Source organism: Rhamphochromis longiceps, linkage group LG18 (assembly GCF_057381845.1).
Source record: "Rhamphochromis longiceps isolate RC_006_pf linkage group LG18, R_longiceps_female_GT1.1, whole genome shotgun sequence".
Taxonomy (NCBI): Eukaryota; Metazoa; Chordata; class Actinopteri; order Cichliformes; family Cichlidae; genus Rhamphochromis; species Rhamphochromis longiceps.
In genome coordinates this window covers 21898828-21917554 of record NC_140574.1, presented here as the reverse complement: position 1 = coordinate 21917554, position 18727 = coordinate 21898828, and the positions used below count along the sequence as shown (strand labels likewise).

The 18727-nt window shown below is 40.1% G+C and overlaps 2 protein-coding genes across 2 annotated transcripts; both read left to right on the top strand.

Annotated features, from left to right (window-relative positions):
• The first annotated feature begins 7570 nt into the window (after window positions 1-7570).
• Window positions 7571-12861, top strand: LOC146648226 (scavenger receptor cysteine-rich domain-containing protein DMBT1-like). The gene is made up of 9 exons (XM_085390059.1): window positions 7571-7581; window positions 7698-7750; window positions 8193-8501; window positions 8948-9262; window positions 9878-10186; window positions 10839-11147; window positions 11667-11975; window positions 12426-12734; window positions 12854-12861. Exons 1-9 carry the CDS (start codon window positions 7571-7573, stop codon window positions 12859-12861), a joined length of 1932 nt encoding a protein of 643 aa, XP_085246185.1.
• Window positions 12862-13208: 347 nt separating this feature from the next.
• On the top strand, window positions 13209-15863 carry LOC146648225 (uncharacterized). The gene is made up of 4 exons (XM_085388732.1): window positions 13209-13470; window positions 14313-14627; window positions 15586-15668; window positions 15759-15863. The coding sequence occupies exons 1-4, from the start codon at window positions 13209-13211 to the stop codon at window positions 15861-15863; spliced, it is 765 nt and encodes a 254-aa protein (XP_085244858.1).
• Window positions 15864-18727: the final 2864 nt, after the last annotated feature.

The window sequence follows — 18727 nt, the reverse complement described above, 5'->3', positions numbered from 1 at the left end:
TGGAAGGAGCAATTAATCGGTAGGACTGTAGATTTTGACCAGTTAATTGAGTAATCTGATATTCTTGCAAAAGAGTTTATCAATTCAATCACCCCAGAGATATTGGTTTGTGAATTTTGGAGAAAGAGTAACACATCATCCGCATAAAGGCTGATTTTATGTTCCACGTTCTTGCATTTTATGCCCTTAATTACTGAATTCTGTCTAATTGCTGCTGCTAGTGGTTCAATAAAAATTGCAAATAGTGAAGGGGAGAGTGGGCATCCCTGCCTGGTGCCCCTCAAGAGACAGAAGCTGGAGGATGTCTGGTCATTTGTTCTAACACAAGCTGTTGGGGAATTATATAATATTTTTAACCAGTTTATGAAAGAGGATCCAAAACCAAATTTGTGTAAAGTTGCAAATAGAAATTTCCAGTTAACTCTGTCAAATGCTTTTTCTGCGTCTAAAGAGAATATTGTAGTTTCTAGGTTTTTACTGTATGAGTAGTCTATCAAATTAAGTAATCTACGTGTATTTGTTGATGAGTGCCTACCTTTTATGAAACCAGTTTGGTCAGGATGAATTAAGAGGGGGGTTATTTTCTCCAGTCTCTTTGAGAGAGCTTTGCAGATTATTTTAAGGTCTACATTTATAAGGGATATTGGACGATAGCTTGAGGGATATACAGGGTCTTTGCCTGGTTTTAGCAGGAGATTAATGTTTGCAGAATTCATATTTGATGGAAGTCTGCCCTTTTCTTTAATTTCCAACAACGTTCTGTAGAAAACTGGTGCTAGAATCGACCAGAATTCTTTGTAGAATTCTGCAGGAAAGCCATCTGGACCTGGAGCCTTATTATTGTGCATACTTATCAGGGCTTCCTGGAGTTCACCTGGTGTCAGTGGTGAATCCAGTGCCATTGCTTGAGTGTCCAATAATTTTGGAAGAGTTATGTTGTCCAAAAACTGATCAATTTCTTTTTTAGATGGGTTTATTTGTGGTGAATACAACGTTTTATAGAAATCCCTGAAAATGTTGTTTATTTGTATCGGTTCATATAATGTGTTCCCAGATGAATCTTGAACAGCACATATAGTTGTTTTTTCTTTATTTATTTTTAGCTGGTTTGCTAGAAATTGACCGGATTTATTACCATGTTCATAATTTTGTAGGCGTAGTCTTTGTACTAAGAATTTTGTTTTTTTATCAATTATCTCATTTAATTCTAGTTTTGTTTTGCGTATTTTGTTCAATGTTTCCTGATCTTGGTGGGATCCTGATCTTGGTGGGATCCTGATCTTGGTGGGATCCAACGTGAGACTTGAGTCAAAGGTGACACCTAAATTCCTGATAGAGGATTTAACATAAAGTGAGAGAGGACCAAGGGCTTTCACTATCTGCGATAGAAACCTATCAGGGGCGCATACGAGGACTTCGGTTTTCCCCTCGTTGAGTTGGAGGAAATTTGCAGCCATCCAACGTTTGATCAAATCTAAGCAATCATTCAGACGCTGAAGCTTAGATAAATCCTCGGGCATAAAAGAAACGTACAACTGAATATCATCAGCATAACAGTGATAAGAAATGTCCTCAAAAGAGCCCATTATATGCAGGAGGGGGAGAAGATAAATTAAAAACAATAAAGGCCCCAAAACTGACCCTTGAGGGACACCATAGGTAAGGGAGGTAGAGGATGACCTAAAATCGGAGACTGCCACAGAAAAGGATGAGATAAGAGGAGAACCACTCTAAAGCAGTTCCAGATACACCAACCCATTTTTTCAGCCTTTCAATGAGGATGTGATGGTCAACTGTGTCGAAAGCTGATGTGAGGTCCAACATGAGTAGAACAGAGCATTTTCCTGCATCATTATTCATCAAGATATCACTTGAGACCCTAGGAAGAGCTGTCTCCGTGGAGTGAAATTGACGAAAACCGGACTGAAACTTATCGTAAATGCCATGTTTGTCCAGAGCTGCCATAAGCTGCTTAGCCATAACCTTTTCTAGAAGCTTAGCGATTAACGGTAACTTAGAGATAGGTCTGTAGCTGCTCCAAAGAGAGGAGTCAAGCTGAGATTTTTTTAAAAGTGGGAGAATAGCAGCGTTTTTAAAATAAACCGGAACTATACCAGATGCCAGTGAAGAGTTGATTAAAGTGAGCACACATGGGCCAATAGACTGGAAGACATTTTTGAATAATGATGCAGGTATAATGTCAAGTGAACAGGAGGATGCTTTCACTGAATTCACTAATTTCACTAGCTCAGGTAGTGAAACCAGAGAGAAAGTATCCAAGATAATGGGCCGGGATGGGGTAGAGATTGAGATAGCAGGTGCTAACCATCCGTCTGACGGGGGACAAAGGCTCATTAAAAGACAAGTTAAAAACAATAACATACAGGGAGTGCAGAATTATTAGGCAAGTTGTATTTTTGAGGAATAATTTTATTATTGAACAACAACCATGTTCTCAATGAACCCAAAAAACTCATTAATATCAAAGCTGAATGCTTTTGGAAGTAGTTTTTAGTTTGTTTTTAGTTTTAGCTATTTTAGGGGGATATCTGTGTGTGCAGGTGACTATTACTGTGCATAATTATTAGGCAACTTAACAAAAAACAAATATATACCCATTTCAATTATTTATTTTTACCAGTGAAACCAATATAACATCTCCACGTTCACAAATATACATTTCTGACATTCAAAAACAAAACAAAAACAAATCAGCGACCAATATAGCCACCTGTCTTTGCAAGGACACTCAAAAGCCTGCCATCCATGGATTCTGTCAGTGTTTTGATCTGTTCACCATCAACATTGCGTGCAGCAGCAACCACAGCCTCCCAGACACTGTTCAGAGAGGTGTACTGTTTTCCCTCCTTGTAAATCTCACATTTGATGATGGACCACAGGTTCTCAATGGGGTTCAGATCAGGTGAACAAGGAGGCCATGTCATTAGTTTTTCTTCTTTTATACCCTTTCTTGCCAGCCACGCTGTGGAGTACTTGGACGCGTGTGATGGAGCATTGTCCTGCATGAAAATCATGTTTTTCTTGAAGGATACAGACTTCTTCCTGTACCACTGCTTGAAGAAGGTGTCTTCCAGAAACTGGCAGTAGGACTGGGAGTTGAGCTTGACTCCATCCTCAACCCGAAAAGGCCCCACAAGCTCATCTTTGATGATACCAGCCCAAACCAGTACTCCACCTCCACCTTGCTGGCGTCTGAGTCGGACTGGAGCTCTCTGCCCTTTACCAATCCAACCACGGGCCCATCCATCTGGCCCATCAAGACTCACTCTCATTTCATCAGTCCATAAAACCAGTCTTGAGATATTTCTTGGCCCAGTCTTGACGTTTCAGCTTGTGTGTCTTGTTCAGTGGTGGTCGTCTTTCAGCCTTTCTTACCTTGGCCATGTCTCTGAGTATTGCACACCTTGTGCTTTTGGGCACTCCAGTGATGTTGCAGCTCTGAAATATGGCCAAACTGGTGGCAAGTGGCATCTTGGCAGCTGCACGCTTGACTTTTCTCAGTTCATGGGCAGTTATTTTGCGCCTTGGTTTTTCCACACGCTTCTTGCGACCCTGTTGACTATTTTGAATGAAACGCTTGATTGTTCGATGATCACGCTTCAGAAGCTTTGCAGTTTTGAGACTGCTGCATCCCTCTGCAAGATATCTCACTATTTTTGACTTTTCTGAGCCTGTCAAGTCCTTCTTTTGACCCATTTTGCCAAAGGAAAGGACGTTGCCTAATAATTATGCACACCTGATATAGGGTGTTGATGTCATTAGACCACACCCCTTCTCATTACAGAGATGCACATCATCTAATATGCTTAATTGGTAGTAGGCTTTCGAGCCTATACAGCTTGGAGTAAGACAACATGCATGAAGAGGATGATGTGGACAAAATACTCATTTGCCTAATAATTCTGCACTCCCTGTAGTGATCAGAAATAAAAATGTCCTCAGAGCAAATAAAATCAATATTTAAACCCAAAGTAAAAACAAGGTCCAGTGTGTGACCTTTACTGTGTGTAGGACCGGACACATGCTGAGTCAAATGAAAAGAATCCATAATGTTCATAAAGTCTCTGGCGAATAGGTCGGAGTCATCATCAACGTGAATGTTAAAGTCCCCAACTATAAGCACTCTAGACAGCCTCATAGTAGCGGATAAGAAGTCACTGAGCTCCGATAAAAATAACCTGTTATATCCAGGTGGACGATACACCACAGCATAGTAGGAAGGATCCTTGTTACCAATTTTAAGCAGCTGCAGCTCAAACGAGCAATCTACATTTGTAAGTGTATTCATTATTTGAATCCTGGGTTGTGTGGAATCCCAGAAATAAACCCTAAACAAAGTGAATCTGCAAACTAAGGTGTAGGTCTGTTAGGTTATGTTGTGGTGATCCTCGAGTTGGGGGATGGGTGTTCATACTGGAGTTCAAAATTAAAACCAGAGGGAGTGTTCGCCCAGGGCACCAAACAGGCTAGTACCGCCACTGTTTGAAATAAAACATCTCCGTGTGCAACTGCAACTTCTGCATGAGTGTCCCTTTCATGCTTTGGTGAAGCAAAGCGTGAAACGGACCAGCGTTTTACACATTTTGCCATAATATCATGTTGATGATTTTTTTTAAACTCTAATTTAAGAGGACAAGTAAATAATAAAAAATCTAATTATGAATTCAGTTTTTTTTCTGTTGCCTCACTGCATTTCCTTATTTGAATTGTTAATGGATTTACTCAGAAATGTATGTTTGGAGGATCAGAATAACTAAGTTTTAGCTCGTTTACCTTTTGCTTCTTGATTTTAAGTATTTAAAAACTAAAACACATCTGTTCTCATAATCTGTTCTTTCTTTTTTTAGATGCTCAGATAAGATTAATTGATCCTGATAATTCTGGGGCAACTCTTTGCTCTGGAAGAGTGGAAATCTATCACAACAACAGATGGGGAACAGTCTGTGATCATGGCTGGGACCTAAATGATGCTGAGGTGGTCTGCAGACAGTTAGACTGTGGACCAGCACTGAATGCCACTCGATCAGCTCACTTTGGTGAAGGAACAGGACAAATCTGGCTGGCTGGTGTGTCCTGCTCAGGAAGTGAAAGTTCCCTAACTGATTGTCAGCACAGAGGATTTGGGATACCCTACTGTGGACATTATGAGGATGCTGGTGTCATCTGTTCAGGTGAGACACTTTTTGGATCATGAACAGTATTCAGTAACAATTTGTTCATGCAGCTGTAATCTAGAGAGAAATATGTCTGTTAGTTATTTTTTTGTAAACCTTTTTTAAAATATATTTTTTAGAAAAGCTGTTGTGTGACTGGATCTGGTTAACTCTCGCACACGTGTGTCATGGTGCTGGGTCTGTGACCCAGCATGCTGAGTTATTTTGTATTTTGATTGTTAAGGTTCTACTAGTATTATTAGTTTGTCCTAGCTGAGTTTAGTCTAGTTTATATTATCATCCGTCTCTGTGGTGGCGAACATCAACAGACAGGGTGGGTTAGGGTCCTGTCCTTTGCACATATAGGCTCGCAAACTGATAATTTGGAGCAGCATCAGTCTGTTGTGACTGAGGGCTACTAATATTCTAGGGGCTCTGAACTTGGGAATAGCAGTCTGTCTTTTAATGAAAGGGGCATGATGGCACAATGGATGTCTAAACCTCATTCCATCCATCCATCTTCTGCTGAGTCAAACTTAACTGGCTCCTTTCAATGTGGAGGACCAGCGGCTCTACTCTGAGCCCCTCCTGGATGGCTTAACTTCTTACTCTGTCAGAGCACAGACACCCTTCCTAGGAAGCTCATTTCTGCCACTTGTATACTCAATCTTGTTCTTTCGGTCGCTTTTACACTCAGCTCTCTCTTCACCATGGCGGACTGGTACAGTGTCTGCAGCACCAATCCATCTGTCAATCTCCCGCTCCCTTCTCCAGTCACTCGTGAACGAGACCCCGGCATACTTAAACTTCTCCACTTGGGGCAGGAACTCCAATGGGTACTTCACCCCTTTGGTCCTCACCCTTTTCCAGCCGAGGACCATGGTGTCACAGTACTGGGTCTGCGACCCAGAGTTTTGTGTTTTTGGTTTAAGTAAAAGGATAAAGAGCTGCTCCAGTGTTCCATGAACAGGACGAAAACCGCATTGTTCCTCCTATATCCAAGGTTTGACTAATGGACGGGCTCTCCTTTCCACCACCCTGGCATTGACCTTCCCAGGGAGGCTGAGAGGTGTGATCCCCCTATAGTTGGAATACCCTCTGGTCCCCCTTCTTAAAGATGGGAAGCACCGCCTCGGTCTGCCAATCCAAAGGTACCACCCCTGATCTCCATGTAACATTGCAGAGACGTGTCAGCCAAGACAGCCCTACAATATCCAGAGCCTTCAGGAACTCAAGGTGAACCTTATCCACCTCAGGGGCTCTGCCACCAACTATTTGTTTAAATGCCTCAGTGACCTCGCCCCTGAGATAGACGAGTCATTCCCCTCGTCCCCAGACACTGCTTCCTCCACGGAAGATGTGCCAGTGGGATTAAAGAGGGACTCGAAGCATTCCTACCACCGCCTGACAATGTTCTCAGTCGAAGTCGGCAGCACTCCACCCACACTATACACAGTGCAGGTAGAGCACCACTTTCTCCTCCTGAGTTGCCTGATAGTTTGCCAGAATCTCTACAAGGCAGTCCGCTAAACCTCTTGTTCCCAGTGGGATTCATCCCTAGTGCTGTGGGCAGTTTCACAGCCACCATCTGAGCTACTAAGTCAAGTGGAGAAACAAATTTTGTCTTGAAGAAGAAATTTTGTCTTGAAGCTGCTGGCATCAGCAATATTCATACACTGCCAATGCAGAAACAGTGCATCCAATTCACGCTGGATAATTAATGGGTCACATTCAGGCTAAATCCAGCCTTTGTCCTCAAATACCTTTCTCTCCAATGCATGCCATTGGAGTTAGTGGTGTTTGGCCCCCACTGCTTTCTCCTCCCATGAACAGGAGTGCTTACACGTTCACTGTCCGGTTATGGAGAGAACTGGGGCTTTCAGGAGGTCTGACCAGCTGTTTGTTTCCTGGGCTAAGCCACATTTTGGCAAGCCTATTAGTAAAGAACACATTCCCACTGGACTGCAGCAGTAATTAAGTTGGAGTATTCCAGCACTAGTCTGTACCCCAATGAAGCGCCGTGCTCATTCTACAAGAGGAATGGCAACCTTATGGGCCCTCTTTCGTGGTGTCGCTATAGAGGAAATATGTGCAGCACCAAGCTGGATTTCTCCTTTGACCTTTGCAACAGGCTGATTTCATTACACGATCTCTATTCCACACTGTCTTAAGTGTGAGTCCTAAGATGACAGTCAGTCGTTCAGATGAGCTTATCTGTCAATACAGGGGTCTGCACGTCCCCATAGTAAGACACTGAAACAAATGTTTGAAAAAGAACAGTGCCTCTCCTTTCTCTTAGTGTGAGAAGTTAAGCCGTCCTGGAGGGGCTCATAGTAGAGCCACTGCTCCTCCACATCGAAAGGAGCCAGTTGAGGTGGTTTGGGCATCTGACAAGGATGCTTCCTGGGTGAGTGGTTCCAGGCATGTCCCACTAGGTGAGGAGATCCTGGGGCTAACCCACGACATGCTGGAGAGATTATATCTCTTGACTGGCCTGGGAACGCCTTGATGTTCTCTGCTTAGGCTGCTGCCCCCTGACCTGGCCCTGGATAAGTGGAAGATGGATCTCTGGATGAGTAAAATTTGAATTACAAGTTTGCAGCTCAAAGTATATTTATATAAATATCATTCTGCAGGTTTGTGAATATTTTTCTGTAAGTGTGAATTGAAAACACTAGTGTATAAATTTTTTTTACAATTTACAAAATTTTAAAATACAAGTTTTTCTACATATTCTCACTTTTTGATTCTACGGGCTCTCAAATTTTAAAACATATTTACCTTCATATGTCTTCCCCTTGATTTGATTTTGTCTCTGAGCTCCAATGTTCTCCCAGTGTAACGTGTTCTCATGTTCTTCATTTAGATACTCACTGGACTGTGTGTAGTTATTGTCATTTTTTAAACTTCAAATTAGTGGACATTGGTGGATGTATCTGCCACAGATGTTGAAATAGCTGCCTTTATTAAATAGAATAAAACTTTTCATTTATAATTAGTTATTTGTTTTGTGTTTAGAAATCAGATTAACTGGGCCTCAGTCAACTCGCTGCTCTGGAAGAGTTGAAATCTATCACAACAACAGATGGGGAACAGTCTGTGATGATGGCTGGAACCTAAATGATGCCGAGGTGGTCTGCAGAGAGTTAGGCTGTGGATCAGCATTGGAGGCCACTCAATCAGCTCATTTTGGTGAAGGAACAGGACAAATCTGGCTGGATGATGTGACCTGTTCAGGAAGTGAAAGTTCTCTAACTCAGTGTCAGCACAGAGGATTTGGGACTCATGACTGTACACACCAAAAGGACGCTGGTGTCATCTGTTCAGGTAAGATATATTTAGGACTGTCCAAAAAATGTCAAATGCCAGTAAATGAACTTCCTGTCTTATCATTTTTACCACCTAGAAGTGTTTTTTGTCATTATGCTTTATCCTGAACTTCACGGTAAGCAGAGGACCTGAGTTCATACAGTAACCGTATGAACTGTGCAGTACTGAGTAATAACATGTTCTACTATCAATGCACCTGTAATCCAAACAGGAATCTGTCCATTATTCATCAATTTAAAACTGTCGGTGGCTTTGGCCAAACACCACCGTGGGGATTATATGTGGCTTTTGTCATTTGTGTCTTTAACTGTGGGGAAAAAAATTAATGTCATCAAAACTTCATGAACATATTGAAATAGTTACCATAATCAACAACTGAAAACATTCAAAACATACTTTATTCTCTGTTTAAAATATAGATTCTTTGTGTTTTCTGCATTTAGGTGTGCCCATCAGATTAGCTGGTTCTGGGTCCACTCAGTGCTCTGGACGAGTTGAAATCTACCAGCAAAAAACATGGGGAACAGTCTGTGATGATGGCTGGGACCTAAATGATGCTGAGGTGGTCTGCAGGCAGTTAGACTGTGGATCGGCACTGAAAGCCACTCAGTCAGCTCACTTTGGTGAAGGAACAGGAGACATCTGGCTGAATGAAGTGTCCTGTTCAGGAAGTGAAAGTTCTCTAGCTGATTGTCAGCACAGAGGATTTGGGACACACTCCTGTGGACATCATCGGGATGCTGGTGTCATCTGTTCAGGTGAGACTCTTTTTGATTCATGCACCTGTAATACAGAGAAATATGTAAGCTGTGCTATTTTTTGCATCATCAACTGTGTGTTTGATTGTGCTTCAAATGAGTGAAATATCTACACAAAGGCATCATGTTTTTTTACTTCCTGTTTTACATTGAAGGTTACGTTTAGGTTTTACTTCCTTTTTTTCCCCTCGGTCTGATTGTCTGTTTGAGCTCATATGTTCTTGAAGTGTAACTTGTCTTCCATGTTGTGTTTTTGGATTGCTATTTTTGTTTTCTCCTTTAGATTTTGCCATTTTGTTATCCATATTTCTAGTTCCTCAGATGATATTAGTTCCCTTTTGTGTCCATTCTGTCCTAATCTTATCTCTGTTTTGTCATTATTCCTTCTGGTGTGAAGTAGGTTTTGTCTTCATGTTTGTTTATCTCCTCCTCGATTAGCTTCTCTGCATGCCACCAATCTGCTTCCTGGCTATTGTCTGGTTATTATCTTTTTTACCCGCTTGTTTAACTTCAAATTACTGACTTGTATTTAAAAAATATATTTGACACAGATGTTGCTATCATTAAAACATTATATTTGTAACTAAATATATATTTTCTGTGTTTTCTGATAAGGAATCAGATTAGCTGGACATCAGTCTACTCAGTGCTCTGGAAGAGTTGAAATCTATCACAATAAAATATGGGGAACAGTCTGTGACCATGGATGGAGCACAGAAGATGCTGAGGTGGTCTGCAGACATTTAGGCTGTGGACCAGCACTGAATGCCACTCAGTCAGCTCACTTTGGTGAAGGAACAGGACAAATCTGGCTTGATGAAGTGTCCTGTTCAGGAAGTGAAAGTTCTCTAACTGAGTGTCAGCACAGAGGATTTGGGACACATTCCTGTGGACATGGTGAGGATGCTGGTGTCATCTGTTCAGGTGAGACTCTTTTTAAATCACGCACTGTATTCAATTCAAAATAATCCAACCCAGCTCTAAACCAGAGAGAAATATATCTGTTTGAATGAGATTTACATGTTTGAGACTTCTAAACAAAATCATCCAAAAATGTTAAAATAGCTGCTGCTGTCTGTGATCCAGTAATTTGGCATTAGGATCTGTGTAATTTGTTGTAAGTTGTGTGTCAGAGACGTTTTAATTGACATTAATTGAAGTTTGCATGAAGGCTACTGCAGATGTTAGCAAATCTAGCCCCAAATGTTGTTTTTTTCACAGACTGTTCCTTGTTTGAATGACCTGTATGGAAGAAAAAAACAGGGTTAGAACACATTATGGTGAAGTAAGAAGAACATTTTGCAGTCCAACCTTTGCATTCTTCAGTACCAGCCTGCATCCCATCCCCTGTGTGTGTGTGTGTGTGTGTGTGTGTGTGTGTGTGTGTGTGTGTGTGTGTGTGTGTGTGTGTGTGTGTGTGTGTGTGTGTGTGTGTGTGTAGTCCTGTTGTCTTTTGGATTTTTGCAACAGTTATAAAGGCTCACTTGTCGGAAGATTTTGAAACCATTTCCTTCATTAAATAGGAGAACGCATTACAATCATAATCAAATATATGTTTTCTGTGTTTTGTGTTTAGGAATCAGATTATCTGGGCATCAGTCAGGTCGTTGCTCTGGAAGAGTTGAAATCTACAATAAAAAAAGATGGGGAACAGTCTGTGATGACGGCTGGGACTTGAATGATGCTGAGGTGGTCTGCAGACAGTTAGACTGTGGCACAGCACTAGCACCTCCTAAAGAGGCTCATTTTGGTGAAGGAAGTGGACCAATCTGGCTTGATGGTGTGGCCTGTTCAGGAAGTGAAAGGTCTATAATCCAGTGTCAGCACAGAGGGTCTGAGAAAAATGGCTGCACACACCATAAAGATGCTGGTGTCATCTGTTCAGGTACATCTCTCATCATCAACAGATTTATCATTAACTCACAGTAGTTTTGCTTCTCTGCCTATTTTGTCCTAAAATTCAGGGTGATCACTGCAAATCATCTCATAAAGTAACCATCCTGCACATCCTGCATTTTTCAGTAATAAAATGTTCAATAATACTAATACAAATAATACTAATACTTGAAATGAGTAAAGAATATGAACAGCCTATTTATGCGAGATAATTCATAATTTTATTGGGGAGGGGGGGGGGGGGGGTCATAACCTCCCGGAAATTACACCCCTGAAAATGTTCTGCTATGAATGTAGCTGTAATCTACAGAGAAATATGTTTTCCATCATCTTTTTAAACTGCCAGTAATTAAAAGACATAAATGTGGGTCTGTGTGTAGTTATTGCCATGTATTTGTGCACTGTGAGTCTGAGTGAACGTGAGCTGAATGAAACTTATTTAATGTACAGAAATGAGTCTCACAATAATGTTCAATTAAAATATTAAATGCATGTACTCTGAGTTCAGGTGCACGCATCAGATTAACTGGGTCCACTCGTTGCTCTGGAAGAGTTGAAATCTTTCACAAAAACACTTGGGGAACAGTCTGTGATGATGGCTGGGACATAAATGATGCTGAGGTGGTCTGCAGAGAGTTAAACTGTGGAACAGCACTGAAAGCCACTAAGTCCACTCACTTTGGTGAAGGAAGAGGATCGATCTGGCTTGATGATGTGTCCTGTTCAGGAAGTGAGAGATCTCTCACTGAGTGTCAGCACAGAGGATTTGGGAAACATGACTGTACACACAGCAAGGATGCTGGTGTTGTCTGTTCAGGTAAGAAACTTTACTAATCAAAGGTAAATTAATAATAAAGGTCAATACAATTTTTTACTATTTATTTCATTACTTCTTGGTTTTGTCTTTAATATTATGTCATTAATATTATTTACGACTCCAGCATTTATGAAAAATTATTAGCTTGACTTGTTTGTTATCATTCAATATTAATTATTCACAGCCTGACAAATAAAGTGATGAGTGAGAACTGTCAAAAGAAACCGATTTAATATGATTGAAGCGTCCTATAACACTGAAATGTGAACTTAACATAAAGTATATAAATAGGACTGTAGGACTGTTCTTTTGTTTGATTTTTATGATCATTGAGCAGCTCAGTGATGTAAAGTTTGCAAATGATTGCACTCATGAACCAATTACACACTGAATAACATTCAGTCCATCAAAATGTTTTGTCTTATTGTTTATTATGCTCATTGTGCCCAGGTGTGCCAGTCAGATTATCTGGAAGCACTTTGTGCTCTGGAAGAGTTGAAATCTTTTACAACAACACTTGGGGAACAGTCTGTGATGATAACTGGGACATAAATGATGCTGAGGTGGTTTGTAGAGAGCTCGGCTGTGGAACGGCACAGAGTGCTGCTGTATCAGCCCGCTTTGGTGAGGAAAGTGGATCCATCTGGCTTGATGATGTGGACTGTTCAGGAAGTGAGAGATCTCTGACTGAGTGTCAGCACAGAGGATTTGGGACACATGACTGTACACACCAAAAGGATGCTGGTGTTGTCTGCTCAGGTGAGAAATTATTTTTTTAAATATTTATCATTAAATATCAATAATATTTAAATACTGTTATGTGGTGGGAGATTTCTTTCTTTTTGTATTGATCACATAGTTTAACCATATCACTTTAGTAATGTAGAAGCACATTTTCACCAGTTGTATGCATGTGCACCGTAAATGGGCCTTATGCTCTAACACACATGTGTAACATGTAAGAGTTACATAGAGTCTTTGTCAGTGTGGGTATATAAGATGTGAGGATGGCAGCCATTGTCAGAGACCGCTTAGGTGTTTGACCAGAGTCTCTTCATATTGCAATATGTTATTAAGCTCACTTGAAATCATGCTCACCAAGATGTTTGCGGGTTTATTTGAAATTTCCATGACAATTATTAATATATAAAGTAAATTTTTGCCATTTTTAATTGAATCGTCTCTCCATGACTGCTGTTTTCCTCAGTGATCCTTCCAAAGCCCAGAATCTTCATGATTCCTGCTGGTAAAGTTGAGCGGAGAAGCGATGTCAGCATCACTTGTTCAATATCACCTCAAAGCCAGCAGCTTCTACAAGGAGAATTTACTCTGAAGCAGATTTCAGGCTCATTCAGTCAGAAAAAACCATCAACCACCAACTCTGCTACATTCAAGATCCTCAAAGTAGATTTTGACAAGGATGGATTATACCAGTGTGAATATTCACACGACTCCAGCATCTCCACAAGTGACTCTGTCACCGTCTCTGTTACTGGTAATAAAATGTACTATTGCTTATATTACAGTGACAGGAAAATACTGTGTTTACTTGTTACGCCCACTACAGGTTATTAGCATGAAAATATAACATCCATTAAGATAAGAAGTCTTAATTTCAGCAGTTCATCGATCAACGACAACACTTAATAGTCACTTCCCAATTATGTCTAAGATTGCAGAAACCCAACTTAATTTCATGCCAGTGTTCACTGCAATCAATAAATTAAAATACATGCCATGTGAATAAAGATTTTCATATTCATCCTGCCCTAAAAACTCCCAGAAAAGCCTTCAGTTAATCCAAAATACAGCTGCGAGAGACTGAGAGAAAGAGAACGCATATTTCTCCCATGTTGGCATTTCTTCATTGACTCCCTGTTAAATCTAAAATCTAAATCCTTGGTTTGGCCAAAGGTTTCTTCCTGTTAAAAGGGAGCCTTTCTTTCCCAATGTTGCCAAGTGCTAATTCATAGGGTGCAGTTTCTCTTTAATGCTGTACAGTCTTTATCGTATAATATAAAGCGCCTTGAGGTGTTTTGAATTCTCAATATCTATAAAAACTGAATTAATCTGAATTGTCTGGGCACCAAAGAATTGCTGGACTTTTGGGAGAGAAATGTTGTCCTATTCTTGAGGGATAAACGATTCTAGCACCTCAACAATCCTGAGCTGTCTTGTTTGTTTAATGATGGATTAAATGTTTTCAGTCAGTTAAAAAGATCTGGATCATATTCACACATGACACACGCATTAAAAGAGTGACAGAGTTTTTTCTGCCACCAGGTGGTGCCTCTTTTTCAATAGAGCTTCTTTATTTGTTGTTTATTTTGTTTTCAGTGTTGCTGCAGCAGCCCAGGATCTCTGTGACATCTCCAGATGGAAGACTTGCTATGGTTATAGAAATCATGAAGGGCTACAGCTCCATCTTCACCTGCTCAAACAATGATCGCTATTCAGGAGGAGTTTTCAATCTCATCTACTCTGGCTCCAACATGAAACACAATAAGACATCTGTCAACAGCTCAGCCTCCTTTAGTTTCCCTGTAGCTGACTTTGGACACGAGGGCCGCTACAGCTGTGTGTATGAGATAACTCTGACAGAAGGAACATTCACTTCTCCTGAGGCGGAGTGGATTTATGTCTCCGTTATATGTAAGTTAAGCAAACACCAGAACTCAATATTTCTGTTTGCTGTGAGTGTCATGGGTCAGTTTACGTAATGTTCTCTGCTTCCCTGATTGCCCGTGTGTGTCTGTACTGTATAAAGTCGTAGTCTTCTTTTTCCATAGGACAGAGCAGGTCTTTATCTTGCCCTAGTGTGTTTTCCATGTTAAGGGTTTCAGTTTCTCTTTTTGGCCTTTGTTTTGCTAATGCTTGTTATTAGCCAAAAGAAATGGCACACTTTAGTTCAGTCTTCTCAGTCTTTATGCATCTGCTAATGGTTCTTCCATCTACACACAGTCAGTAGCATCTACTGATCATGGCAGTGATAGTTTGACTGCATCATGTTGGAAGGTTTTCGATGACACAGAAAAAGGATTTAAAAAATACTTGGAATATTTAAACATTTTTTGTAAGTATGTGGTTTTAATCAAGTTTAATGATGCCATATGTTATGAAAAAAGTTGAACAAAGAAATAACCCACACCTGTTAAGTGCCTGAAAATTGTGGCTATAAAATGTTAATTTCTTCACAGCACACTAAATACTTTTGTTGAATCCTTCAAAATCACTTTGAGTCTCACATTTACATCATGTAAGTGTGGCTACACACTTAAAATAACACAAATCTAAAGCTTTCTAAACCTAACTGTAGGTAGTTCATTAGTGGCTGTTGTACAGTCTGCAATGTTGTATTGTGGTCACCATATTTGTCAGATCGAGCCACGCCTCCTAAACCATAACTGGGTAATATTGTGTTGAGGACACACCTCCATCTCGTGGAGAGGGTTTTTTCATTCACTGGGAGCCCATTGTTTTATAATCTATTGATGTTAACATGATTTATGAGGAGATTTTTCACAAGATTTGTTTCAATGTCTTTAAAACAAAATAAATTATATGACAGTTTGTTCTGTGGTAAGTGATGATGACTGATCTCTTTCCACAGATTCAAGAACTCCAATCCTGAGATATGTTCTCCTGCCTCTGGTTCTGCTTTTGGAGAACATTGCCCTTCATTTCTACTATAAGGTACATCAGAGTAAATAAAAGCATGTATGAAACTGAGTAGTAGCTGAGAAGTGTAGGAACAGTAACATGGATTGTGTATCGTCTCTCCAGGTCATCAAAAAGCAGAAATCAGACAAAAAGGAGAACAATGAGACGGATGTTTCCAGAGCTGAAGAAGTGGAGGCTGAGGAGGAAGCGGTCCAAGAAATAGAATAGAATTGAAACACATAGAAACACACACAAGTTTACAGTTTTTACCGAATGCCTAAACACTAACTGTGAATCCTGTAGCACAATTTCTAAAACTAGTCAGACTTATAGCAAAACCACTCACTGAGTGTGCAAAACTAAAAGCACAAAAACTGCTTTGCACTCAGTTTGCAATTTTGTAACACACACTTTGCAAGACTGTAGGCACAATTCACTGCACAACACTCAATTTCCAAATTTCCAACACACTCCTAGCAAAAGTATACACATGTATGGCTATCATTAACACTAATTTGCCAACTGTCTGGCACACTTTCACATGTGAAAACTTTCTTAGATAATTCGTTCACTTTGCAATCAGCCTAAGCACTATAATACAGGTAAGCTGTGTGTGCGGAGTACAATGGTGGGAGCAGAAAGAGTGAGAAGTAGAGGAGGCCGAGGAAGAGGACGTGGAGGTGAAGAAGTAGGATGAAGAGGACGACAAGGACAAGGAGGAGCAAGAGGAAGACGAGGAGGGGGCAGAGGAAGCATGTTCACTGCAGACCACGTAACCCATATAGTCATTATGGTGATTGCAAATAATCCTATACTTGGAAATGAACACTTGTGTTTGTTTTGATGTGTTTGAATAAACACCAGTACTTGAAGTTTGGATCCCTCCATGCTTATGGATCTATGACAGAAGTATGAGCTCAAACTGACATAGCCTACCTTGTGCACAGAGAAAGCAAAAGCCAGATGTGTTTTGTATTCATACCATCAGTGTGCAGTTGGCGCATTGTGTGCTTAGTAGATGATGGCTTGTGTGTACTGTTTGATACGGAAACACCATTTTTATGAAGGTGTGAAGAGTTAATCTAGCTGTGTTTGCTTTTGCAAGGTTTTCTTATTTGTGTGAAGAGTTTTGCAAAATTAGCCAATAGTTACAAAAAATGTGCTTAAGCAATCAGAAAAAACTGTAAAATCCACTATCTGATTTTATCTATATCTATCTCTTTCTATATATGTATATAGATATATATTAGTCCATATATACTCCAGTCCTCTCTCTTTTTTTCATCTTTCTCTGATTCTAAAAGTGAAGTTTTTACAGATTAAGTATTTTTTTCCCTCAATAACCTCTATCTTTAGCTAGACAGAATATGTGTCAGTTTGTGATGTCTTTGTACTCTCGAGTGTTTGAAATTATTTGCCATTAAAAAAAAACAAGTTCCCTTATTTATAGCCTCCTATCCTGTGGCACTCACAGCAGGAATGTATGACAGTGATGAGAAGGAGAAGTATGCAGCCGGGACCAGAGGGGGTTAAATGAATGACATCATCCAACAGCTTTTTAGCTTGTACATCTCAGTGTGGTTTGCAATTTGCAGTGAAGACATGACAGGAGTCAGAAAGATGAGCAGATCAACAGTGTCTGAAAGTCATGTCATTAAGAAATAGCGAATATAAGGAAAACAGGGGTGACTCAAGACTCACATCCATGCCGCTTATAACTTAAAATATGACGTTTATGACGTTTGACTTTGATTTGATGATTTCTTGAACTAAGCTAAACTGTCAGCCTTTTATTGCAACAGAAAAGTGGAGTCCACAAGTTTACAAAGACCAAAAATATCTCTAACATTAATGTCAGTTCCTTCACATGCTTGATGTCTAAATGTATGAAAATTTCAAACCACCTCTCACCATCAGTAACATGTCCCAAACAAAAACACTCACTGACCCGCATTTACTTTGTTGGGATCTGGTCACATTAGGCTGGTTTGTGTCAGTAGGACCGACTAGACCCCCGCAGATTTAATCAGGCCTGCATTTGACTCCGTCCTTGTGGCTAACAAGTTTTTGTGGGACATATGTAGTGTTTTCATTCACCCATCTGTGAAGATACGAAGTCAAGGAAAATATACTGATTTCTGAGAGCATGTCAGACACCACTGATCCAACATGTGGCTGTAATGTGCTGAGTAATTCTGACACAGCATAGGATCAGTGAAATTTTTCACATCATGTTACCACCCAACAACATCTTTTGTTGAACTTGCTGTACTCTACTGACCACTATAAGTCTGTGAAGGTTCTTTAAGTTGCTTGAAGACGTTTCACCTCTCATCCGAGAAGCTTCTTCTGTTCTAGGGTCAAATGGTGGAGAGTCCCAGATTTATATAGTTGGTAAAGCTACGCCCCCTGCTGTCCAAGATCAACACAGCTAGTAGGACTGCTGTCACAGGAAATCTTAATTAGTGACTTTATTTCCTGTTAGTACATTAAATATTTCTGCTTTTATTTCTGTGTTAAATAAAGTTTGTTCAGCTGCAGTAATGCTCATGATCAGAAAGTTGCAGTATTTTTAAAAAGTAAAAGGCTAGAGCTTTGCTTCGACTTCACTTTATACTACTGTCAAGTTTTTTGCATCACTGTTTTTCTGTCACATTTTATAATTTGTTGAAATAAATATGTGATTGTATTAAATGTGATGTCTTTTTTTCCTGCTAGTTATCAGCCTTTTGTCATCTTGCTAACCACCTGCCCCTGTCTTTCATTCATCTTTTTTATAGTTTTATTATTTATTTTGATTTAAAAAAGGATGATCTCTGCATTTTCTGCTTAGATGTGCAGAGGAGATCAGCTGGTTTAGTCAGTTTGCTGGAAGAGAGCTAAAAACGAACTTTCTTTAAGAGATGCCAGAATATTTTTTGTTTTAAAATATGAATGGTAAATGGCCTGTATTTGTATAGCGCTTTTCTAGTCCCTAAGGACCCCAAAGCGCTTTACACAACCAGTCATCCACCCATTCACACACTGGTTAAACCAATTAAACTAGTGGGTTTTAGATAACCTTTACTACCGCACTGTTCACTGCACAGCAC